We start from the raw sequence: 26,760 nt of genomic DNA, 5'->3' as shown, positions 1-26,760 counted from the left end.
TGGAAGAAACTCGACAGCTGGATTCAGTGTACTTTAGAAAGTTGCAGGCTTTGCATCAAGAGAGTGTTTCCAAGAAGGATGAGGTAAGAGAAGCACCTACTAGTAAAAACAAACTCATTTTCTATCAAAGAGGGTTAACGCTTTATGTATCAGGAATGAAAAGACTCACTGCAACCGATGTGGGGGACATTCATTCATTCATTTTAAAGGCCGTCATTTTTTTAAAATAATGAGTCCAGTTCTGCTCTCATTTACAGCTATAGCAGATCCAACCCCCACTTAAGTAATCCCTAGGACTTCTACTGAAGTTAGTTGGAAGTGTGTTGGGCCCTAAATCTTGAATAACCACCCCCTTATGCTGCTTCAGGCTTACAGTGGTTTATCTGATGATGGAATTTGGGTCAATATATTTGAAGTAAACAGCAAATAAAGATAATGGTGTTCCTTAAGGTATGGACAAACATTCTTTTGATATGCTACAAATCCCATTTTAGTATGAAACTTCATATTTCAGAGTCATGCTTCAGTATCATGTAGATGTATAGGTCCTTCCCAGCTGAATTGCTTCAAAATGGCTCTAAGTCCATGCTGTAGTAGAGCTGTGCAGCTAGGGGGTTAGAGAGCAGAGATCCCAGCATGACTTTGGGGCCCAAGTCTTAGGAAACTCCTGTGGACTGCTAACTGTAGAGGAGAGGGCCTATTAACTATTTACTCCTCCTCCCTTCTCACCTTGTGCTAGGTGCTCTCTGCCACTTCAGACCTGGTCAGTTTCCCCTTAGGAGTGCTCATCAGTTACAGGAACAGCACTATTAAGCCCCCTGGGGAACCCAGCTGGGATGGTTACCATTGCCAAGACCCTGGAAAGATGCTTCCTTTAGGTGTGCTACCTACTCATCACCACTGACAACTACATGCATGAGGATGAAGCTCCTCAGGATGCCATGGAGTATGGCTACCCTTTGGACCACTTGCAAATAGTATACTAAATCTTCTGGGCCAGAGAGATAGGCAGTGGCTGGTGGAAATATAGAGTCCTAGGGATGCGTGATGAAGAGCAGTAGTGGTAGAACTTTTGCTTGAGACATACCACCCTCGTAAAGATGGTTTCATGGAGAAGCACTGTGCTAGTTCTCTCATCCAAGCAGCAAGCTATGCATGAGGGCACCCTTCACTAGGGAGCAGCTTGTGCCCATCAGTATCTGAAATATGGCTACTCTTGTCAGCCTGTACTGTGCAGCTAACCACTTCAGCATGGGCAGGTTCACAGCAGGATCAGCTGTGGCAGGAGGCATACTATGCCATTCATAGGGTGCTGGCACTGGCATTCCTCTGCCTCATGAAGTCGCAGGAGGTCATCCCCAGATTTGCCCTCCTGGGCTTTCTGACCTGCACAGGATAGGCCATTTATGACCTATCCTGTGCCCAGCCTATTATGGCTCAGTTTATACAAACTACAAGGGCTTCTTTTCTGTGATGCTGCAAAGCATTATGGACCACCAAATTCAGTTTACACACATGACCACTGCCTGGCTGAGCAAGGTCCACAATACCAAAGTCTTTAGAAACTCCAGATGAGTGTTCCTGATGATATGGCGGGGGAAGTTTTTCCGTAAGACTACCAGCATCGAAGTGGAAGGAGTAACTATGCCTTCTGCTACTTGGGTATTCAAGATGCCCACTTTTTCCTGCCTTGTGGGGCATGTGGATGCCAGGAAAGAACTGTTCAACCACAAGCCAAGCAGTTACTACATGACCATTGAGTCCACCTTTGGCTACCTCATGGCCAAGTGGAGGGCAGTGGAAATGTGCTTGGCTAACGTGGCTTGCTAGTACCTCTTCTTACAAACTCATGGCATGGCCCTTCCACTGTCCATAAAGACATTCCTCAGCCAACACTGATCCCCCTCCAGTGGTTTGCTCTGGAGTAGGGGTCCATAACCTACAGCCCATGAAGAGCTATGAACTGGCCCATGAGGGTCCAATTCAGGGGGAAGGAAGTGTTCTGCTTTAAAGGAGCCACTGTAAAACTACCTGTTCTGTGCCCTTACTGCCAAATTTACTGTTCTCTGTTGGCATTCACCATGGCTTCTAGCAGCACCCGGTATGCAGAGTGGGGCATAGAGCAGAGAGGGAGTTGGAGCAACAGGGATCAGAAGCAGGGACAGGATTAGCAGCTGCCAGCAGGAGCTGGTTGCAGGTACCCAGCCCACCAGTCTAAAAGGCTGCTGTCCCCTGGCTTTAAATGATTCAAAACCATATGCCCCCTCCCCCGCCCCTAGCTCCATGCACCCCAAAACCTTATCTCCCTGGGAGTGTATGTTGAGGGTCACCTGTGTCCTTATTCAGGGACAATACAGGACGTCCAGGCAGTCTTACAATGCCAGGAGTCATTTTGCAGGCGTGGGATGGAAAGATAGTGCTGGAATTCTGAAATTTACTGGGTGATTGGATGGCTGTCTGCTCTATCTGTGTCTTCATTCAGTGTTGTCCTGGGTGCTGGGAGGAAGAGGGCTGGCTTCTTGCAGGTGGCTGTTGAGGTCTGCTTATTGATAGTGGTGGGAGAACGGTGAGCAGGAATGGAGAAGGGACAGTTGGTAAGAGAGTGGTGGGAATAGTCAACTCTGCAGGAGAGGTATTGGTGGCATATAATGTTGAAGAGGTAGTCTAGTGTGAGGTTGATGGAGTCGGTGTCAGTGGCATCAGAGCTCTCATGTCCAGATAACTGGTATCCTCTTAATCAGTGCTCTCAAAGAGAAGGAGGGACTTCCCAATGTTCTCCTAACCTTTCTGTGCCTTCTCCTTGGCCATGGTGGGAGCAGGAACCAGTGAGTCCTCCTTTTTTTTTTCTGGTCAGAGGCTTCTGAGTCCTTGGTGGCCTGAGGGCTGACTCCAGAGTTGCCAACAAATGAGAGCTCTGTCAAGTCATCCCCTGCTAGAATCTGTGACAGTTCCTCATAGCAGGTGCAAGCCACTGTCTGAGTGCCCAAGATGTGGTGGTGTCTCAGGCCTTCTTATATTGCACTTTTATCACTTTGACCTTGGCATGGCAATGATGCCAAATGTGACTGTGCCCTTGAGTAGACATTTTAGAGGTGATACTCTCATAGATGGCTTGGTTGTGGTAGCCTGTCCAGAGTGAACATTGAGTGTTTTCAGTATCCCAAATGGAAAGGAGGTCTATTACCTTTGACCATCTCTGGCTTGTAGACTGCCTCATGTACATGGCAGAAGATGGTGGCACTGACGTTCTGGGTGCAGGCTGCTGTTGATGGTCTCCAAAGGGTCCTCAAAATTGTTTAATTACAGGGATTCTGAATCCTTAGGGTGGTAATCCAGCAAAAAGAGGATGCAGTATGCTTTTGCACCTGGCAACAGAATCATAGAAAAGAAGGGCTGGAAGAGACCTCTAGCATTCATATGGTCCAATCCTCTGACATGTCAGGCAAGTCCAGTGACCCCTGAGCAATGGAGCCCAGTGTGAATAACTTTAAATATGATTTCTTTCCATACTGTAAATTAGATGTGCACTTCATTTCCCTAGGGCTCAAGTAGTTAGAACAGATTCTTTTCCTCCATACCGTGGTATCATTTCTGTGTAATAGCAACATTCCTTCTATGCTGGGTCATGACACAGCATTGATTCTGAGTTACAGAAAAAATATAACTGCATAGAGGCAATCATCAACAACAAAAAAGCAAGAGGAAGAAAACCAGTAAAGATGGATTAAAGACGTTATCTAATGAAAGAATATTAGACTGATATAGATATAGGCACAAAAGCCTTAGTTGTGTAACTGGAGTAATTTCTTCCATGAGGGTGCTGTTCCTGAAGCCAGTCTTTTACCGGGTCCTGACATTCTCAAAGAAGAGCAGCTTTTGAGCCAAGTCCCTGATGAGTGCACGGGTTCTACCCTTCGTGACCTGCTCCGCAATAAACTGAAGTTGGAACAGTTCCGCCTCTTCCTTGAAGAACACTTTGCAATGTACGTTTTCAGTTTCTGTGCTCAAAATGTCTGCTGTCTTTTATGGGTGTTTTGTTTTATAAGTGCCACAGGATTGGAGCCTATCTCTCTTTCTTTTTTTTTCTACTTCACTGTTTCTTTTTGAATTATATAAGGAATGCACTAAAAACAGAACTTTGTTCAGACAACTGAATTATTGCTTTAGGTGTTATTCAGGACTCAGTATCCAGTGATAAAATAGTTTTGATCAAATTCTGCTTTCAGAAGTCCCAGGGCTTCTGTTAAAGGCATCCACCCGAAGAGAGAAATTGTCATACAGCGGGTAACCATTTCTCTTGGTTTTGCAGTTCAGAAGTTTTTATATTTTTAAAATTAAGGCTCAAAATTATAAATACAGAATTTGGCCACATAATTATCAGAGATGTATAAGCAATTGCAGTGTTTGTACATGCAGTTAACATAGTTAAGTGTACAGTCACAGTAACTGCATGCACAACTTAACACACAAAGATTTTGAAAATCTTGGAAAGCCAAGATAAAAAGAAATTTGTATAGGAGTTGGGACAGGAGTGAATGGTTTGTTTGAAAATGACATTTCCTTATCGTCTCCACATCTTTAATATTCCAGCAAATGCTGTATAGCTGCTTTCAGTAGGTAATGTGTTTTCATGCTTCAACCTTTCAATCCCATTTTATTCTCAACTGTTTTCTTAAAATTTCTTTCCTCTGTGATTAAGCTTTGGGTGCTACCTACTGCTTCTGGGTAAACAAAGATATAGTTGTAGACTCAGCATGGCACAAAATATTTTAAAGTGTCTAAGAGTCTTAGTAAAACTGGGCAGAGAAGTGGACTGGTAATACAATTTTATGGAAGATTTAAATACTTCAGAATCAGGCTTTGTTCCAATTTGTAACTAAAACCAAAACTTTCACCATCCCCTATGGAAGGGAATGGAGCTACAGCTCTGGCCCTTGGAAACCCCAGGATCTACTGGGTGGGCTTCCCCAAAGCCTTATGATTCTAGGAGCCTTGATGTTCCAAGCTTGAAGGAAGACTGCAAGACAGGCTACCCAGCACCTTCACAAGCAAGCTTGCAAGAAACCAACCAGGGTTCCATCAGAACCTCATCCAAAGTGATCTATCTGTGCTAAACATTTAGGTTTTAAGTAACTGGCAAATTCCAATGAAGCATTATTTTGTTGGATTGTTTGCTGGTCACCCTAGGAACATAAGTATCAATAGGATTTAAGTTCCTAAGAATTCAAAAGATTTTGAAATTGGAACTTTTCTCCCTAAATCACTTAAGTGCTTTTCAGAATTTTCCCCTGGACTAACACCTTTGACAAAAATCAGCAAACATTTATTAGAACAAACAAATCAGTATTGCATGTGGCTATCTTTTCAGGTTTCATTTTCTGCAAATTTTCTAGTGAACAAATTAATTGTCAGGAATTTTCACAAAAAACATCCTATTTTAAGACCCTTAGAGATTAGTCTAAAAATTCATTTTCGAAGCATGAGCTTTTATCATACTTATCTTTTCCAGTTAAGAAACAAAACTAATATCAGGTGATGTGTATGCCAAATCAAAAATAACACATTACAGATCTGAAATTTTTAATATAAAAGGAATTCAACTGATTGTGAAAAGTTTATATATCTAGAATTTTGCGTTGAAATCATTCATCAATTAATTTGAATAATAAAACTTGAGAAAATAGGACTATATGAAGCAAGGTCATAAACATCAGCAGAAATAAAATTCACCAAAATAATTCATTTTGTTTGTAAAGACTTTCTTTAAAGGCTTTACTTTTTTTGGTCTGAATGTTAACAAGCACCATAAGTCATACTGATTGTAACTTCTCATTTATCAGGGAATTGAGACAAAATTATAGCCAGGATCTGGTCATTTTATTCTGTTTCATTGAATTGTGATCAAATTGGTAATTCATTAGAATTCTAATGATAATTAGATTGACAGTGAATAACAAAGACTGTTATCTTTGATTTGTTCATAGTATGGATCTTTTGTGCTGGATAGATATTGAACAGTTCAGAAGGATGCTCCACAAGGAAAAAGGAAAGCGAGAGGAAAAATCTAAAGATATTAAAAATAAGTACTTAAATAAAAAATACTTCTTTGGACCCAATAGTCCAGCTACAAGAGAACAACAAGAGCAGGTATCAGTATATAAAAATTTAGATAAAGAGAAATTTTGCAGATAAATGTATTTACTCCTGTAGAAATTTGACAGTTGATCATAACCGTGTGCTGAGAGATGCCTGTGTCAGCTAGATGCATACCAAATCTATTATTCTAGTAGCTTTTTCTTTGCATTTCCCTCTGTGTTACTGGTGTCCCTAACATCTACCTCAGTACTCTTCCAAACTTTGCCCACTTTTCCTTCAGTTCTCTGTTAAAAATCTTCCCAAACCTTCTGTTTTCTGTGCCAGCAGTCTAGTTTCATTTCTCTGTTCATAGTATATTTACATTATGTAGTCCAGAACCTAGGCTGCAGCCCAGAGTACACAATGCAGCTAAAAAAGAGTAGGGCAAAACTGACTTCAAGCCAAAATGGCTTATTCCTATTCTGATCTTTAATAGGAAAGTAAATCCACCTGTAAGTGATACCATGTCTCAGCTGTGGTGATCTAAAGTAACTTAATACTTGTAACATTTACTCATTCCAAGATTGGGCATTATTGTACCAGAACCTGTACATGGACTGTACCTCCTGCATCATAGGTAAGACCAATGCAATCTGCCCCATGCAATGAATATCTGCATATGATCCTTGGTTGAGCATATGATTAAATGCTTTGATTAAAATTAAGGTCATGCTTCAATGGTTTGCTGAGACAAGGCTCAAGAGGAATACATGTTTTGCCCATACGGAAGAATTTCTCTCATCTCATCTCATATTTGAATTATTTAGCTAATGCAGTTAGGTGGAGGCTGGGGACAGATTCTTCATGATCAAGTTTCCTCACCGGTTCTCCTTGAAATTCAGAAATATGTCCAGATGAGGCTAGAAAAAAAATGGCTGCCATTGTTCCTGTCAAATGAACAAGCTGGGACCTACAAAAAAACAAAGGTAATGTTTCAGTACTTAACAGTACATTCCAGTACTGTTTTCTTGCTGGGTCCATAATTTACTTGTGGGATAAGACAGGGAGCAGATGGGGCAGAAAATGACAGTCATTTGTAGCTTACTTTCAGTTTAAATTTCATGGAAGTGAGTTACATATACCAACAGGTTGCAGTGTGAAACTGTTGACTGTGAAAGCAGTTTAATGGCACAGTCTGACTGATGGCTTTGGGGCCATGGAAACTGAAGATGATAATGGTTGCTGTCTCTACAGTGTTCCAGACTGTATGGGGGGCAGTTTTGATATCTGTTGCAGTATTCCACACTTACCACCACTCACTAGACTTGCACACAGCAAAAATCCTATTCTGTAGTATTTTGCAGAATTATTTAAAGAGACAAAAATGCAAGACTGCAAATGTGGAGACTGGATGGCTATAGCTTAGCTTACTGATCACATTAACGAATTATTGTAAATTAATTTACACATTAGAGTTGGGAGTAAGGAAACGATTACTCCAGCCGGTCCATCAGAGCCAAAAAGCTGGTGGATAGACATAGCTTGTGTCTCACTTACTTTTTATGGTAGTATATCGACTTTGGGATCTGTGGGAAAAAATCATATTGCTGGGAAGAACAGCAAAAAATCTTGTTTTTAGCACACCCAAAAAATTGAAACCAGATTTTTTACTGATGCAGAAAAAACTGCCATGTCTAACTAGGCAGAGATATTTATGGACACTTATTTGATTTAATTCTCTTTTCAACAAAGAGAGGATTCAGAGAGCCATCAAAATCATAGGTGGATTGGATTCTCTGTCAGTACACACATGTATATTTTATTGGTATACTTCACTTAATATCTATGGTTTTGGTTAGCATTTGGTTGAAGGTTCATCCCAAGCTTAGCCAACAACACACAAGGGGAGTAATGAAGCTACTGTCATATCTAGCAGCCTTCAACTTCCTAGTGCAAATGATTGGGTACCCATTTACAGATGGGAAAGGAGTGAAATTAACTCACACCTCTGTATCCATAACAAAATGCCTTAACTAATTGGCCTCCAACCTTCACCTGTTATGGTACTGTACATAGGAATTTAATACAAGGCATATAAATGTACTGATCATTTTATATTCACCCACAGATACGGGACATAGCTGAAGATCTCCTAATCCAGAGAAATGAGAAGAGGAATGGGGCCTGGAAGGCAAGTGATATCTATTATTTTCCTCTTCCCTCAATTTCCTTAGGCTTTTCTGTTCTAACCCTCAGGATTTTTCATTAGTCCACATTTTTACAAACAAGCCCCAAACTCAAGACTGTCAAAAGTTGTTGCAAATGCATTGACTTCAGGGGAGTTCTGCTCACTTAGACCAGTGGCAAATTTAGCCCAGCTGGATGGGACTCTCCGTGTCCGGAGAGGTCCATCTTATACAGTGCATACATCTCACCAAAGACTGTGCAGTGCCCGTAGCCTCTAAGGCTTAGAACTGGTTTCATACCTTAAGTGCATATTTATCTGGATTTCATGCTGTGGACTTATTGGGACAAGCTGTTCATTCGAGCATCTGGTAGTTTGTTTATTGTTGCAAGTGGATTACATGCAGAAACAAAAGAGAATGTGAAGTATGCAGAAGAGTGGGCAGGTTTAATACTATCTCACAGTATCTGTTTCATTTAGAATTGTATTTTATTTGTACAGCACCAAGATAATATCAGTTTTAGAAATCTTAAACTTCTGTAGTATGACAGTTTAGGAGATGTTTGCCAGTATTTTCCCCTTAAAGAGCAAAGAACTCTTTGTGGTTGCCAACATACAAGTTGTATACATTTATTCAGTCTAACTTTTATTGTCTGTTGAAAACAATTGGAGACCAGGTCACCAATCACTCATGCAAACCACTGGGTAGAGAAGAATCCCTAGTGCCATGTGGATTCTGATTTTTGAATTTTCACCTGGTATCTGTGTTTAGGACAACAGCTTTTTCCAGCTTGTCACTTATGGTGGTTGTTTCACTGTGTGTCATTGTGCGGGTGCGAGTGAACCAGGAGGCTCCGAGGCTCACTGGGTCAGGCCACCCACAGGACCGCATCCATCTCTGCCCCTGAAGGTGGGACAACCGCTTACTTGTTGCAGGTGTGCGGCGAGAGAAGCCGAGGTAAAAGCAGCGTCGGAGCAAGAGAGCGAGGCAGCGGAACTGGAAGTGCCAGTTCAAAGGGCGGACACCAGCGAGAGCGTGAGGAGGCGGGTGTGTGCCGCCCAACACTGCACCCGCACGTTCTGGGGCACGGGTAAGACCCCAGCGGGGAGCGGAACTTAGGGGGGTGAACCCCCAGGCACGGAGGGACGGATTGGGCTGGCCAGGAGCGTCTGGCTCCGGCGGAACCCAAGCGGCCCCGAGCACGGAGGGACGGATCAGGCTGGCCAGGAGCATCTGGCTCCGGCGGAACCCCAAACAGAGGAAGGACCTCAGGACAGGGGGCGGACGGACTGCTGGCGGCGGCCGTTGCAGTGGGGGACCGAGCGTCCCGGAAGGAGGGCTGAAGACTCCCCATTAAGGGAAAGACGACCCCGGTGAGGAAGCAGGAAACCCCGCAGGGGCAAAGGCCAGGTATCGGAAGCGGCAACTCCGTACGGGAGCGGTGTTGCGTTTCCTTGACCATTTTGTTGTTGGGGTTTGAGCCCGTAGAAGAGAAGACTGGACTATAGGGCCGGCCATCAAGGGATTGGCCTTAAGGCACGGAGGCACGGGTGAGGGTATAGGGGTGGCAGAGCCCTCAACCACGCGGGACCCTGTGAGAAGACGAGGTCTCATTTTTGGACGTGTACGTGTTCGACGATCCAACTGAACTGGGAAACATCAAAGACGTGGCAGGCGAGTTCGGCGCGTATAGTCCGTAAAGTGAATGCTCGGTATCGCTGGGGCACCCTTCCGCCTCTGCAGAAGGGACAGACGGGGGGGGGCGTTCACAGTCATAAGCAGGGTTTAAGTAGATCAGGACTGGTATAGGAGCAGCACCTTGCCCATCGCATAGCAGAGCAGGCCTGACTAATAACATTTTGGTCTCATGTTCTAACATGCAGTCAGCTCCTGGTTATAGTGACTCTATGGACTATGAATGGAACAAGCGTGGGGCTTTTGAGGAGGATCAGGAAGACAGTTCTTTTGGAACTGTCCTAATTTAACTTATTTTATTTTAAGGTGATGAGATTGTTGGGCTGTCACCATATTCCTTTATTGCAAGAGAAGTGAAGCCCTGCTGCCTGGGCTGTGAACTAGTTCCTCGACTGATTAGTCTCAACTTGATCTAGTCATGGATAGTGGCCAGAAGTCCTCATTCTTCAAATGAGATAGTTACATCCTTCTGGCCAGCTAAAGATGAGAACAAGTCAGCATGCCTATTGCTGCCCCTGGATATTTTAGCAGCAGCTGTGGAATTAACCAGAGACTCAAATAGTGAATCCAGCAGAAGGTGCCTGTCCTCATGTTGAAGGACTGATCTTGCTGCCATATTTTCCAGTTCATTCCTGCAGCCAACATCATGTGGCCAGCATTTGCAGGAACTTAAATTCAGTCATTACAATGGTCCCTTCTGGCCTTCGAATCTATGACTCCCCTTAATCTTACTTGGATTAAGGCTCAGCCAGCTTGCTCTGACCTCCCAAACACGATGTAATACATGTAACAGCTTTGGCTAAATGAGAAAGGATGGAAAAATACAGCTATGTATCATAAGAACACATAAAGTTATACAGACCCTGGTTCCCTCCTAACCCTCCTAGCAACCTCATTAAATACATTCAGCTAGAGGGGTGACAAGCTAGAATCTTGCAGAATTTCAGGAATGAGAAGCAGCCGCCTAACCCCACCTCTTAAGAATGCTAAGCTGTGTAAGAATGGAGACAAACAAGAGCAGCCGTTTCCACCCCAGTCGTGCTTTACCATTGTATAAACAAAACTTCACAATTCATGGTGTCAGAAGAATGGAGACTGGTTCTGATCTTGATCCATTCTAAGTTACTTTCCTAGGGTGTTTCTTTCAGTTATTTAATGATAGAATCAGGCGAAGCTTGTAATATTAATATCAGCCTTAGAAAGACAGGGAAACTTAGCTAGGGAACTTGACAGGGGCCAGAGTGTGTCTACTTGATATCAGATAAATATGCAAGAATCCTTCAATCTCTGCAAGAACAACACATTCCTCTGCCTCTGGGTAACTACTGGACTATACTCCACCCCCCCCCACCTCCCCCCTTGGTCCAGGTGAATTTCATACCAGTATTATAGGCTAATTTGCAATCATCGATCTGATAATGATGGGGAATTGTTTGACTTACGTTTAGTGACTACTGGTAATAATAAAGCATAAGATGTACTGTTGGTTCAGTAAAAAAGGACAGGGGACTGATTTCCATTCCATACTTCATTTCCAGCAAACTTCTGCCTGAATCATCCTTTTCTCCTCTCACTTTTCTGCCTGATTATTACTTTCTGTCTGTTTTGCTGCCTGAAGATACCCAAAATATCGTGAGGACTTTAAATCATGTTTTACTATCAGTAGACTTTCTTCCGGAGAGAGCAAACTCTCCAGCTTCCGTTGGTAATCGTGACAACACATTTCAAAGCTGATTTTGTTAGCGAGGTCCCTGTCAGAAGCACTTTAGAATTTTTAGCTGTGTGGTTTGTCTGTTCCTTTTTCTTTGTTGTTTGTTTGTAAAAAAACAAAAAAGAACTCAAACTGTTCCCTAAAAAGTAACAATGGCTGTTTCCATACTTCATAGTATGTAGTCATATGTTCTAAATCATTGTCAGTCATTTCCTCTCCCATCACATCTTCCAAAAAATGTTGCCCAAGCCAAACCAAAGGGGAAAAAAGAAAGAAAGAAAGTAAAGAAAGATTGCCAAGTTCTATTGTATCCATGTCATAAACTACTGAAAGTTAGGGTCAGTGCAAAGATAAGTATCAGACAGTTTACCCTAACTAATGCCTTTGTTATTGCTTTTTGAAACAGAGTTTATTCCGTGCATTTATTTTTTCTTTTGACAGCATGTGGACAATAAGTGGGTTTCTTCATCTCGGGAAATAATTACTTTTCGTAAAGCGCTGTTGAATCCAGTAACAGCATTTCAGTTTCAGCGCTTTGTGTCTTTGAAAGGAGACTTACTGGGGAATGGAGTGCTCTTCTGGCAAGAGGTTCAGAAATACAAGGTAAAATGGAAGTCGTTTTAAGTGCATGTATCCATTAATGTGTTTTTGGAGACTTTCAACTAGAACACCTTTAATCAGTTTGCTATCAACATCAGTGCAGCTTGCTTCACTGCTTTATTGTTTTCTTCCATGCAGAGCCTCCAATCTTTTAGATGAATCTTTTAAATTAATTGAGCATTTCATACTCATATTCCTTTATGCTTATACATATTATAGAATCATAATACACATTTAAAGAGATCCAGTCTATGTTCAAAATGTTGTTGCTTAGCATTGATGTATACTGTGCTGTGCAAATGCAGTGACAGCACTAAAATATTCATCCAGGTTTGGGGGCATTATAGTTCTAGCAGTACTCCACATTTAAAGTAGAGAGAATATCACTGAATCAGTCATACCTCTGAAATCAGGTGTATACAAATAGCCCAAAGAGCTTACACTTAAAAGACAGACTCCTGGTATAATGCTTATTCACTGCTGCTGAAGATCTGGCCTAGCTGCACTGAAGTTGCAAGAACCAAACAATAGGCCAACCTGGACTGTTTCTCTCATGAATACTTGCCCCTTGTGAAATTGTGACAGCCTGACAGAAAATGCACACAGGAAAAAACTGAGAGCCAGATTGTGCCTTTAGATCACATTGCTGCCAAATACTGCTGTGGGGAGCATTGCTGAACCCAAGGCCCAATGACTCCTCTACTTGTTCTGCATTTCTCCCTTCCGTTTAAAGCTACCTAGGGATCAGATGGTCCTGGCAGGGAATAAGAAGTCTGTGATGAGGTTAGGAGAGCACTGTGACTGACTATGACTATGCTAGGCTCCTGCTCTCAGAATGCTGGGCATTGCTGCAATCAGGCAGTATAGTCAAATATGATGATGATGTAGTGTTTGTACCATGCTGGACTAGTACTGATTTTGTTCAATGTCATCATCAATGACCTGGAAGATGGCATAGAGTGCATCCTCAGGAAGTTTGCAGATGACACCAAGCTGTGGAGAGTAGTAGATATGCTAGAGGGTAGGGCTAGGATTCAGAGTGATCTAGACAAATTGGAGGATTGGGCCAAAAGGAATCTCATAAGGTTCAACAAGGAGAAGTGGAGAGTCCTGGATGTAGAATGGAACAGCCCCATGCACCAGTACAGGGTAGGGGCTGACTTACTGGGCAGCAGCTCTGCAGAAAAGGATCTGGGGGTTACAGTGGACAGTCAGCTGAATATGAACCAGCAGTGTGCCCTTGTTGCCAAGAAGGCTAGCAGCATACTGAGCTGCATTGGTAGGTGTGTTGCCAGTAGGTAAAGGGAAGTGATTATTCCCCTCTATTCAGCATTGGTGAGGCCACATCTGGAGTTTTGCGTTCAGGTTTGGGTCCCCGCTACAGAAAGGATGTGGACAAATTGAAGAGAGTCCAGTGGACGGTGAAAAAAATGGTGAGGAGGCTGGGGGACATGACTTCTGAGGAAAGACTGAGGGAACTGGGCTTATTTAGTCTAGAGAAGAGGAGACTGAGAGGGGACTTAATAGCAGCCTTTAACTACATGAAGGGGCATTCCAAAGAGGATGGAGCTAGACTGTTTTCAGTGGTGGCACATGACAGAACAAGGAGCAGCAGTCTCAAGTTGCAGCAAGGGGAAATTCAGGTTTGATATTAGGAAGAATTTTCTCACTGGGAGGGTAGTAAAACACTGGAGCAGGTAATCCACAGAGGTGGTGGAAGCTGTATCCCTGGAGGTTTTCAAAACCTGGCTAGACAAAGCCTTGGTTGGGATGATCTAGTTGGGGCTGGTCCTGCTTTGAGCAGGGGGTTGGACTAGATGACCTCCTGAGGTCCCTTTCAACCCTAACTTTCTATCATTCTATGGAGAGCCCAGTCAGGACTAGGCCTAGTTGTGCTAGACAGTTTGTGAACATATATTAAAGACAGTCCCAGTCAGGGGGGAAAACAGCCAAGAATATGTTTGTTCTGGTAAGCTGTGACCTCAGTTTGCAATTTTCAAGCATTTCTTAAAGTAAATGACAGCCATACATTAATGAGGTGCTCATCAAAACAGTAACTACTTGCTTTGCCATCATTAATTCATTGAGCAAATGAACATCAGAACCACAGGAAATCAGAGCTGGCTCATTATGTTTGAAATTGCCAGAACAGGCTTCTTCAAGGCCAGCCAGTTCAGAAAGCATAAAAGAACCAAGACTCTTTAGCTAAGGCTATGAGATGGGGATTCATTTTTTACTTCAAAACTGAGACTAGCTGTGGGGGCTAATACCTACACTCAAAATTTCTGAGACACATCCAGGTTAGTGGTTCTTCATGACGGTACTGTGGAGAAAAGTGGTTTGCCGGTTCAGGCATTTTCTTTGTGGAACTCTTCTAGGAAGAAAGCTATTACTGTTTGACCCTCCATTTATGTTAATTTTATTTGTTTTCCTATCAAACAAAGAAAAGTACAGTCTGACCACAATCATACACCCATGGTATTTTGGCAGGGCTGGCAGTCACTGCTCTTTATAAGATTCAAAAGACTGAACTAGCAAGAGTGTGGCAGGTCAGGCTGTACTGGAGGAATACTGCCAAAACTGTGGGTAGAGTTTTGAATTGTGCCTGCCTCTATTGTCTGAATCATACCATGCCATTAATGTTCAAGCAGAACTCCCTCTGGGTGCTGAGGCCTGCATTGTTCCTTACAGCCTGTCAGATTGGTGGCATGTCTCTGGGCAACTGAAAAAGAAATGATTCCTAAAATAAGTATGAAAAAAATGTAACACTCTGTGGGATTGTGTCTGTCTGCTCCCCTTTGTCCTGCTCTCATCTTTCCTTTATATCCTATGTGACTTATTTTTCTTTTCTCTTTGCTTTCATTTTTTGAAATGTATTACATCTCAAATTAGTAGGCAAAGCATAAAATAATATTATTGCTGAATACATCACTTGTGGTGTTCTTCTCAGAGCTGTCTCCCATTTGTCAATTACCTGCTCAGATTGAATCAGGGATATCAAATACACGGTTTCATCAGAATCATGTAAACAGGAACTATTATCTCCACTCCATAACTATGTATGCAACCTAGTAATCCCACTGGCTTTTTTGGTGTCATGATAATATGTATTTGCTGTTAATGTAAGAACTCAGTTGTACCTTAGTTAATTAGTTGTGTGGAGCTGATGTTCTCTGGATTTCTTTGTCCTTGTTAAGAACTGGGGGAAAGGGAGGTAGATAGCTTCTAATATGTAGTGCCATATTCACTGCATACTGCATTTTCCCACATTCAGGACATGTGCCATTCTCACTGTGATGATGTTACCATCCAGAATAAGATCACGGCTATCATCAACTGCTTTATTAATTCCACCATCCCTCCAGCTCTACAAATTGACATTCCAGTTGAGCAAGCTCAAAAGATTGTAGAGCACAGGAGAGAACTTGGGCCTTATGTGTTCAGAGAGGCACAGGTAAGAGGTCAAGGATAAATCAGTAACAGATTAGACTAGAGGCATTGTACCTGATTTGTAGAGGTAGGTTTTGCCTTTTGAGGTCACAATTTTCTGCCCATAAATAAGTGTGGCTATCAAGTTGTTCTTAGGGGTGTATTAGCAGGTTATAAGGTATCTTGCTACAGATCCAGAGGTGTGAGTGATCCAACTGCAAAGGGTGTCTGATCTCTCAGGCTGGGAAGTCAAAGGTAGTTGGTGCCCGCCACATTGCTCTCTTGTGTGCTGTTGGCTATTGAAATTGGTATGCCTTAACCAGGGCCCTTTATGCCCAGAAGGATCTGTGCCTTCATTGTAACTAACTGTTTTTATTGAGATTAAGGGTAAATGTAAAGAAGAGACTTCAGAATATTAATCACTCAGTAGATTGGGTAAATGCTGTTATTTATACCCTGGAGTGGGGCACTCCTTTAGACATACTACTTTTGTTTCTTGGATTGCTTGATTTCTATCTCTTAATTAACAAAATGAACCAATTTTTGTGGTCTGAGGATTCACACTTCTAAATCTAAAAAATATCAGATGTCAAGAAAGCACAACAGGCATCTTAACTTTCTGACTCTCTGGCCATTTTTTGTTCCTGGAGATTTAAGGAGCTGGCTTGGGAGGAGTGTTCGCTCAGCTAATTCTGTTCCACTGACCAAACAGGGTTATTTTTAAATTCATACTATTAACCTTGTATGGTTATTACCTTTTATGCTTTTATTTTTAAAAAATAAAAGTAACTGATTCCTCCCCCTTTCGCCAAACTGATGCCAGCTCCTTTTAAAATCTACAAGCATACTTAGTTCCATTAAAGTCACAAGAGGCAAATGATTTGTAAGACAGGAGGATTTATATAGATCGTCAGATAAGTGAGAAGGCTAATTTAAGATTAAGCCCCACTACTGTTAAATGTACCAAACTCTAGAAGTACAGAGTGGAACTAATAGAAGAATTTGGGAAAACAACAGGATGGACACTAGTAAGCATTTTGGGCCTAAATCTCTGAGGCCAACTATTTTTTAAATCAAAGAAAAGCATAGGATCCTCAGCAGGTTAAAAATCTGAGCCTAGTGTATTAAAGATGTTTGGGTGCTGAACTCCCATTGATTCTGATGGTAGTTTAGTGCTTAAATTTTTTTAAATATATGAGCCTTGATTTGTGCGACAGTAGAATGCACTGAATCTCTCTTTTTTTATTGTTTTCCTTATTCCAGTTCAACAAAGACCCTATGAGAGATTATATCATTTAAAAATTATCCAAGATTTGCTCATGGATCTGTAATGTGGTTTAAGAGCTTTTCCAGAGGCAAAAAAGTATTTCCTTTCTCTTAAAGAGGAAGAGAAAAAAAAGCACTCTCCCTGATGAACAGAATATTTTAAATAGTTGAGCAGAATAGTGGTGTAAAAAGTAATTCAACTGGTGCATATTTTAGTAAGAATACTTGTAAAAAAAGTGATGGATGTTTTCATTAATGCAGATGATTGTTTAGGGAAATATAGAAAAAGAAAGTGCCTTTTAACTGTGTTTTAGGAAGATTTCTCACCAGTAATAAACACACTGATGAAAAGCATGTGCAAGGCAAAGCTGGACTGAATTGTCAGGAGACCGTACGTGGGAGGAAACATGCTGTGTATTTAAAAAAAGAAATAGTTATTTCATTCTTATGGTAAACTACATTTTTTTACAGTAAACTCTGTTTTCTTAACATCTGCAAGTTGAACTTCCTTTTCTTTCTGCTCAGATGACTATTTTTGCTCTTCTGTTTAAATTTTGGCCAAAATTCTGTGAGTTTCGAAGCAATTTGGCTGATGAAAAAATTTTGCCTGTGTTGGAGAGGAAAAAGGAAAAGAAAGTGGAAAAAGGGAAAAGAAAATCAGCAGAAGAACGACTCACCAAGACCCAGGTGAGAGGCTGAAAGAACCAAAAACATACTTTCTGGTGAATAAACATTAACAATACAAATATCCCCTCTGTGGGCTTGATCCAAAATCCACTGAAGTCAATGGAAAGACTCTAATATTTTTTTTAGAATACAGATTTTAAATACTATTCAGTATTGGCGAATTAGGCCCCAGTACTGCATGTGTTTATACACAGGCTTAATTTTAAGAAGGGAAGTCAATAGGAATACTGTTCTTAAAGAGAAGCACATTATATCTGTGTTTGCACAGCTGGGGACTCCCTCCTCCCTCTCATTTTTAATAGAGGGGAAAGTACATTTTTATTTATCTTTGGGGGGGTGCAAAAATGTAAAAAATAAAAAAAAAAGGCGGGGGGAATATTTTCAAACAGGTCTCTCTATATATTGCGTGTGTAAATGCGATAAGTGTTTACCTGCATGCACGCAGGATTTTTAAGCAGGGTTTACTTAGCTGGTATCTATAAGGCTATCAGTTACATTTTTTAAAACCCATTTTCTTAGATGTGTTACAAAAAGCACCTTGTAGAATTTAAACAACACATTTTAAAATTCTGATGTTTTGCTTACTCTTCTTCTGGATGTTTTATTATATGTCCCTCACCTTTTGTAGTGGGATCTTAGGCTACTCATTTACACTTTTGTTTAGAGGGAGTTTCCAATCAGTACCAGGTTTTAGGGGCTCATGCATTGGCAGAAAGGGTCTGTGTTTCAGATGTACCTCTCCAATGGCGATGTTAGTTTGTAAAGCTGTTTCTCCTGGAGATTCTCTTGTTTTTAAAATGACAGAAAAATTTGTGCTGGTCATAGGTTGGACTAAAAGTTCTTTTTTCAAAACCTAAATGTTCGGATGAGTTTGAGAGTGCCTTTTTAAGGGCAAAGGAACAGCTGCATTGAAATCAGTTGATTAAAATGTGTATAGTAGTTTACATCCTCAATGTACCATATAAACATGCTGTTCAGATACTGATATGTGGTGTTCATGAGTACATGGATGGGCAGAGACCTAAACTAACTAATCTTCACAGCACTCTGTGAGAACCAGTATTCTACCAGTATTCCTATTTTAGAGACAGGGGAAACTGAGACACAGGCAGATACTGTGACTAACACAAGCGACACAATAATCAGTGTCGAAACCAGAACTCATGCTCTTTTCTCCAGAGCACATTGCTTCCACAAACAAATGCCTGGGTAGACATTGCCATAGTCATGAGGAAGGGACACAGTGGCAATTACTGCATGCTTTTGCTTTCACCTCAGACACTTCTTCTCCTTTGGAGATTACCTGATATGCAGATCCTTCAGCTGTTGGGCTGAGGTAGCAGTTGTGTGTGGAATGACGTAGGCTTGGGGAAATATGCTTTATACCCTCTCTCTGAACTACGTGCCTATGGCCTAGGCCAGCTAGTGGGATTGAGCTTTGAGCTATGGATTTGTTCTTCTTTAAGGTATTAGACTGCATGTGACACATGCTGGTTGCATCAGTTCCTTTCTGTAAATTGTTCTTATGCCAGTATTTTTAGTGAGTTAAATATGCAGTTGCACTTTGCTTCACTTCCAAAGTAATTCTGAAATTTTAGCCTGAGAGTTATCCAAAACCTGAATGAGTTTTTGTTAATGTTTGTTTTAAATCTGCACTTGTTCTTTCTTTGTCCTCCCTTCAGAATAAGGAGATTCCCAGGTGCCTGGATTTCACTTTTCTTTGGCACAAATGGATGTTACCAAACAATTTAGACTAAATCCTGCAAAGTGCTGAGTATCTTTTGTCAGTAAGAATGGAGGGTATTTGGCACCTTATAGGATCAGGATCTTTCTATCTGAAACCACAGACTCTTATTTATTTTTTTTAAATGATGTGATTCCTTGGTGAATAAGAAAATTATTTTGCATTCATTCTGGGTTCAAAATCTGGCAGTTTATAGTATGCTATTACAACTGTGGGAGAAAAACAAATTGTTAGGAAAATTCCAGGAAATCTAGAAAACAGGAAATCCAATACTTGATGCAGGACAGTTCTGTTATATGGAAAGAATTGCTGATGTGTGATTGATTTCTTATTCATGTGAACTTATATATTTTGGCAAATGGCACTGTTTTTTATTGGTACGCTGTATCCTCACTATTGAGTTATAGTGGTATGGTGCAGATTTTGAAAATGAGTCTTGAATTTCATTCCACACTTCCAAAAACTGGTAAGCCTTTGAGGGATTTGTGCCATTTCACAAGCAACTCTCCTGACTAAGTAATGTGTATGTTTGATAAATACTTGCTTCATTTGGGAGACTCTTGATTTTTCTCGGAGTCCTTGTCTCTCCTTCCTGATCAAACTTCTTTAGCAACTTAGAGATTTTCTTGCATCAAAGGCAAGGTATAAATGACCCATGTTTCCTTCACTGGAATCAACCTCACCAAGTTTTTTTTGTTTTTTGTTGATGGTGATGTCATGGTATGAAAGATTTTACTATGTCATGACCTCACCCTGCATACTAGGAGAAAAAAATCATTCACAATCTCACATATATCTCCACATTCCCTGCGTATAAATAAAATTTGTCTTCAGAAATTTTGTCTCAGTCCAAGTAACTGGGAATTTTGCAGGGGTTAAGAAGCCTTGCTTCAGATGGAAGATGGAATGCCTGCTGGAGGAGCAGGTCAGCACTCATTTGGACAGTATTTCATGACTGCTAATCCATAGGATATTGAGGGAGGTACAGAGATGGGATAGTGTGGAGATAGAAAGAAAGGATAGTGTTGTGGAACAGATAACTGGGAGATCATGGTTCTTTTGCCAGCTCTTCCATAGACTCTCCTTAGGACCTTGGGAAGCCTTTTAATCTTTTTTTTTTTTTTTCTCAGGTATCCCTTCTGCAGAATGGGTGACCCTTAGTTGCATCAGAGGTCTGTAGTGAGGTTAATTAATCCTTTTATAAAGGTCTTTCAGATATCCCTTTGAAGCATGTTTAAAACAATATTAACAGTGCGGGTAGTTAACCACTGGAACAACTTAACAAGAGTTCGACTGGCTTCTCCTTCACTGAAAATCTTTAAATCAAGATTGGATGTTTTTTCTCAAAGAGATACTCTAAGTCAAACAGGAAATAATTCAAGGATGTCCCATGGCCTGTGTTAGCCAAAAGATTAAAAGATATGCTCTAGCTCAACCACAGCCCTTGGATCTTGAGGCACAAATTAATTCAAGGAAGCCCTATGGCCTGAGTTAAGCAGGGGGTCAGAGTGTAAGATCACAGTGGTCCTGCCTGGTCTTAAAATAGATGGAAGTGTGCTCCATTGCAGGTACATCCTACCATCCAGCAAGTCTTATGATACCTCTTGTGAAGGAAGAAATGATCAACTGGGAATTGTAAATCTTTGTTCAAAATATGCGTGTAATGTACAAAGATATTGTCCATGGCATTGTTACATCTCAATTGTCATCCCAGGTCAGCTGCCACTATGTGCATCTAATCAAAGACTTGTTTCTATTGACAACAGCAAGGGAAAAAGGTTGTCAGTATAGCAAGCAGTGTGTCTGGAGAAGAATGGGGTGTGGGCAGAAGAACACCTTCATCTGCATCTACATCAGCATCTGCACGGCAGGTGAGTAACAGTATAGCTTGCTCTGGATATCTTTACCTCAGCCTGCATTGAGAGCTGAAACAGGTGCTAAAGAAAATGGAAGGGGGGAGACTGGCTTTAAAATCAGCTTTTGCAGTGTTCTTAAAAATCTTTAACTCCTACCCATTAATTTTGCAGATCAGTAACCTGCCCTACTCCTTCTGATGTTTCTCAGTTTTAGATTCTGAGGAACATTTCAGACCTTTCAAGCTGAGAAGTGAGAATAGCACAGGTATAAACTAGAAGTAAGCCAAAGGCAATGAGGTCCAGATCCGTATTAGATGTTATCCATACCCTGGGGCTATTGATGCCTTTTGGGGAATTTAGTTTTGCCACAACTCTTATGGGAATCAGTTTTAAGGTTGAAAAACTTGGAAATGGGCACTGTTTATGAGATCTTGGTACTTGGATGTAGAATTGCCTGCTGCTTCATTGAGAACAGTCTTCATGATGTATCAAACTGTGGCATATAATGAAAGGGAAATGGTAATTTTTGTTGGACAGAATGGATACAGCAGCTTACGAATACTAAGCTATGATTTGTGGTGTAAAGCTTGTGGGTGTTGAGAATGCAGAAGGACCAGCCTCAGCTACCCCAAATTTCACCATAGTTTGGATAAGTGAATTGTCCTGCTTATGGTCCTTTCCCTCAAACAAATATTCTACCTTTGTTCAAACCTGTCTCTAGAAAACAGTGAACTGGCTCATTCCCAGGACATAATGCTGCATGACCAGGCCCTGATATCCTTGGGCCTCACAATTTTTGGGAAACTGGTAAAATCTACTGAAACAGCTTCTGTCTTCAAACTGCTTTCTGTTGTAGTAATAGTTCTTTAAACTGAGCCACCAAATACAAAATTGGGCTGGATCCTATTCCATTTATTAGGCTTGTAAGTGGATTTAGGCACCTAAGTGTGATTCTCTTCTACCTTGCTCCAGACCCTGGAAAATATTTAATGCAGAAGTTGGGAGGGTATTCCTTTTTTCTTGCTGCCTTTTTTGTTACTCAAAGGTCAGGTGATTGTAGGTTACAAAAGTAGATGCATTAATGGATTTTTATGAACTTGAACAGGGTGGAATAGAATTATATCTAGGCACCTAAGTCTACTTAGATTCCTAATAAGTGGAATAGAATCAGGCCCTTAAAGTTTTAGGGAAAAGGGCTGATATAGAGAAGTCTTGGCTTAGCCTATACCTTGCATTATAGTCCTTATAATAGTTTGGATGAGTGATCTAGAATTTACACTGAACTAGGTAAATTAAAATTGAAAGACCAACATTTGTTCTTTTAGAGGAGAGGAGGTGCCATGTCTTAGATGTATCATCTTACCTTAGATAGCAGAATACTGCCAGGAAAGGCAGAAAGAACTGGAAGGTTTGATAGGCCTGTTGAGATTTGGGAGTGGGGGATAGGCCATCAAGGAGAGTAGTAAGGTAAGGGGCTCAGGGGAACAAAAGAATGAATCTTGAAAGAACAAAAGGATACAGCATTTGAACATGTGGACAGGAAGGGGGGAGAGAAGGTAAATGGGGACCTGAATAATTAGCTTAAGCATCCAGCCTCTCAGACTTCCCTGAACTGCACCTCTGATATTTTGGGATTTACTCATTGCTAGGAACGTTTTCTTCATTTCTTTCACTTTCACCATTGTGAAGACAAAACCCTTCTTTCCAATCCCTCTTTCAGCTGCAAGAACACTAGCATTGTAGTAACATAAACAAGCCTGTTCTTTGTTGAAACAGACCATCAACTACCAGTTACATGGTGAAGAGACTGATTTTTTAAAATGGTTCTTGCAGGTTTCCTGGTCTTATTCCAAGTACATAGAAGCCCTTGAGCAAGAGCGAGTACTCCTTAAAATGCAAGAAGATCTGGAGAGAAAGACATCATCATTTTTCACAGGTTATTAATCAAATTCTGTGGTTTAGGAGAACAGTTTGGTCCAACTATTTATACACTTCAAGGTGAAATTTGCTTAGCATGAGACCCTTATTTTTTGCTTGCTCTGTTTTGGGACTATTTGGGTGGGCCTTTGCCTCCAATACCCCTATTGTCTACTGTTGAGTGGCTCTTTTTACCCACCGCACATGGCTCACTGTCATCACTGAGGTCACAGGGAAATGACCATGGGATCTGCATTTGTACAAGTAGGACACATGCTACTTCAACCTGTACATTGAGACAGCAGTCATGGGACCAGTGCATTGCAGCCCTATGTTCCAGCCCCTGGGCTAGAAGGTGCATTTTTCCTCCTCATTTCCTTGCATTTGAGCCAATTGAGCTTTATGCAGGCAAAAAAAAATAACTTTTTATAATTCTGCTGACATTCTCTCACTGAATGTACTGGCATTTGCTGCAGTTTTAGTCAGTAAGGAATTGAATATCCTCATACTTCCCCAAAGAATTTATACTCAAACAGTTGTCTCCTATTCATTCCTTAAAGTGGGAAACCTGTCAGTGTTCCATAACACTTTCCCAAGTGAAAGCAGTTTCCCTTAATTTCATTTTGCCTCCCTTTTGTAGCTGCCTCATCAATGTCATTTATGAAGCCGAACCACCAAGCAAGCTCAGAAAAAACTTCCATTTCGCCATCCTCTAGTTTGATTTTGGAGAAACGGTCAAATATTTCCAAAGACACAGAAAGTGAGTCTGACACTTTGCATCAGCTTGACATTTGTGTTGAATGATGTCCTCACCTTCAGCTGCCTGGTGGTGATCTCTGACATGCAGGCACTCTAGACCCACTCTATTTTAACTAGTTTAGGGTAGCGGTTCTCAGCTATTTTAGATTCAAGGCACCCCTCACTTTTTAAAATCTCATGGAACTGCATTTAAAAAATGAATGGAAATATGTTATGAATATTGGAATATAAACATACCTATCTTGTTGATTGTTAATTAGTTATTACTTGATTAGATCCTTATAATTATATATTATACTTACCCCACTCCCACCACCACTTGAGCCAGGTGGATCTCCACTGTACACCTCCTGCAGAACCTGATTGAGGAGCAGCTGTGGCAGGAGCATGCACTTTTGCCACAGCCCTTCCCAGTCTGACCCTGCTCGGTGTCTCCCAGAAACAGAGGCAGGCAGGGCAGATGGAATTGTCCCCCACACCTCTGTTTTCAGGAAATACATGAGAGCCAAACTTGGAAATGGCTGCAGTAGAAATTATGCAGGGCAGTTGTACCTGGTGGCAATGTCAGTCTCCAGGATGCCACCACTGTGGGCTCAAATTGCCCCACAAGCTTTGGTTTTCAGGAGGCACGTGGAACCCAACTGAGAAGGAGTTGTAGCAGAGGTAGTAAACCTGACTTCACTATGTAGTACAGGCAGGCACGCCTCTTCTGCTTTAGCTTATTCTTGCTTTTCAGCATGAGCTGAACCCAGAAGAGCTGAAGCAGAAGCAGCGTGCCTGCCTGTACAATGTAACGCAGTCAGATGTGCTGCCTCAGCTGTAGCTCCCTCTCAGCTGGGCTGCATGTCCCCCTGAAATGAATGCATATGGGTAAATTGCACTCTGTAACAGTGTAGGCATCACAGCACCCCTGGCAGGTTCTCGTGACACCTGGGGGTGCCGCAGCATTTCAGTTGAGAACCGCTGATTCAGGGTGTTGGAAGATGCTTGGTGGAATGAAAAGCTAAGTCCTCAAACAGATCTAGCTATAGGTTGACCCTGTCTCTGCAGCTGATAAAGAGTAAAATGGGGAACAGAAGAGGGAAGGTAAGGAGATCCTCAAAGTAAAAAGCAGAATTTGGAACCCCAGTTAAGGAACCCCCTCAGTTTTTCAGATGATACTGAACTTAAGACACCTCTCTTGGAACTGTTTTTAAATTGATCATCTGGAATTATTTTAAAATCAATAGAAGCATGCTTTTGTTTTCCCTCCATCTTCCCTTCATCTTTTGCTGCTTCATTTCAATATCCTTACTTCAAGGCAAGGTGGCCTCAGCTCTTTACTATGACCATGGTACTTCCAGTGCCTGAGGCAGCACCACCTGTATGTGACCAGCAGAAGGAGTAATTTCCACAGGCTAGGTTCTCTCCTTTCACTCTTTCCTGTGTTTTTCATTTCCTTTCCCATGCTGCTGTCTTCCTCTTTTCATCCTCTCTACATGAGTCCTGTATCCTTTCCCCCTTGCTGTCTGTCTCCTTGTCTCTCCCCTTCCTTCTGTCCCACAGTCATGCTGGTTTCTGTAGCCCTCTCAACTTCCTTATTTTGCCATCTCTTTCCTTCCTTTTCCTTACAAAACAACCTGCTGTTTTAGCTACTTTTGGATGGCTCCTTGTAGTGAAGCCTCATGTTTCCATTCTCTGATTCTCCTCACCTGCTCCTTCTGCAATGATTTGATTCCCAGCTCTTGTGATTCTGCCTTTGTAGGGGAGACATTGGTCACACTCAGTCAGCCCAGATCCTGCAAGTGCTTGTTCCTCCTCTCCCTGGGTTACCAAAGGAACAGGACATCCTTTTAGTGCCTGGATATTCACTAAAGCCTTTTCACACCTTTGTGATTACTTGTTTCATCCTTTGCACTTGGCTGCCACATTGTTAATGATATTTCCTTACCTTTTCCAGGAGGATTTAAAACCTATGTGAAGGATGGAACGCAGAGACAATGAATTATGGTGGCCTTAGGGCGAGTTAGAAGTTGAAGTAAATCACGTGCAGCTTGGTTTGCGGTCAGATTTTCAGAACATAGATAATCCACCTACAAGGGTCAACAGATGGTAGAGTCACCGGTTGAAAACACAGGCTCCATGGCAATGTGATGCTGCTGCTGCTGCTTTGCTATGTTTTTTTTTTAATTATGGTAGTGCATGGTACGCATAGACCCCAATCAGGGTTGAGCCAGCTGTGGTAGGTGCTGTACAGACACCTGGATCAACTTGATCCTTACCCCATAGCTCTTACAGTCGCATTCAGTTTTTCAGTGCTGAGCTAATAAGTGTTACACTATCTTAGGTCTAGTCTACAGGGCAGTGAACTCCAGCTCTACCTTCACAATTCTGAATGTGTCCATGCCTAAAGCTCGTCTGCAGCTGCCAACAGAGTTACTTCTCCTCGGCTAAATAGAATAAGGCTTCTGCCAGTTGCCCTGGTCCCTTCCCAGAGTACATTTTATGCTGTGGTAGCACAGCTGCTTGGTGGAGCTGCCAGAAACATCTGTGTGTGCATGCACTCTGGTACCTTGGCAGTAGTGACTGCTATCCACAGCCAGACATTTCTGAGGTATCAAAACACAAACCCCTAGTACTACTTTGGTCTTGAACTCAAGCCCATGCCTAAATCCAGTCTGGATTCTGATCTGAAGGACCTTCTGCCCCATACCAATTTTGTTTTGGCTGTGGTCTCAAGCAGTGTTTAAAAGGCCCTGAGTAGCAGGCCTGGGAAATAATATTTCTGAAAAGTGAGTGGAATCACTGAGAGATGCACGTCTTTGATATGACCTGGATCCTTCACCGTTCTTGTCC

The 26,760-nt window shown here is 41.7% G+C and overlaps 1 protein-coding gene across 1 annotated transcript in view; it reads left to right on the top strand.

Moving 5' to 3' along the window:
• The window catches only part of RGS22 (regulator of G-protein signaling 22), a 106,878-nt gene extending 80,849 nt beyond the window's left edge, over positions 1–26,029 (top strand). The window contains exons 18-28 of the mRNA XM_019528000.1: positions 3,817–3,983; positions 5,985–6,147; positions 6,903–7,061; positions 8,204–8,266; positions 12,109–12,270; positions 15,542–15,721; positions 17,488–17,649; positions 21,160–21,264; positions 23,083–23,185; positions 23,807–23,926; positions 25,865–26,029. Coding sequence (XP_019383545.1) covers positions 3,817–3,983; positions 5,985–6,147; positions 6,903–7,061; positions 8,204–8,266; positions 12,109–12,270; positions 15,542–15,721; positions 17,488–17,649; positions 21,160–21,264; positions 23,083–23,185; positions 23,807–23,926; positions 25,865–25,908 — 1,428 coding nt within the window. The 3' untranslated portion in view covers positions 25,909–26,029. The remainder of the gene's footprint in view (positions 1–3,816; positions 3,984–5,984; positions 6,148–6,902; positions 7,062–8,203; positions 8,267–12,108; positions 12,271–15,541; positions 15,722–17,487; positions 17,650–21,159; positions 21,265–23,082; positions 23,186–23,806; positions 23,927–25,864) is intronic.
• The last annotated feature ends 731 nt before the right edge of the window (positions 26,030–26,760 follow it).

This window comes from Gavialis gangeticus, unplaced genomic scaffold (genome assembly GCF_001723915.1).
Source record: "Gavialis gangeticus isolate Ggan-Ray unplaced genomic scaffold, GavGan_comp1, whole genome shotgun sequence".
In the NCBI taxonomy this organism is placed as follows: domain Eukaryota; kingdom Metazoa; phylum Chordata; order Crocodylia; family Gavialidae; genus Gavialis; species Gavialis gangeticus.
The sequence above is the reverse complement of the archived record's forward strand: the minus strand, read 5'-3'. Positions and strand labels throughout refer to the sequence as shown.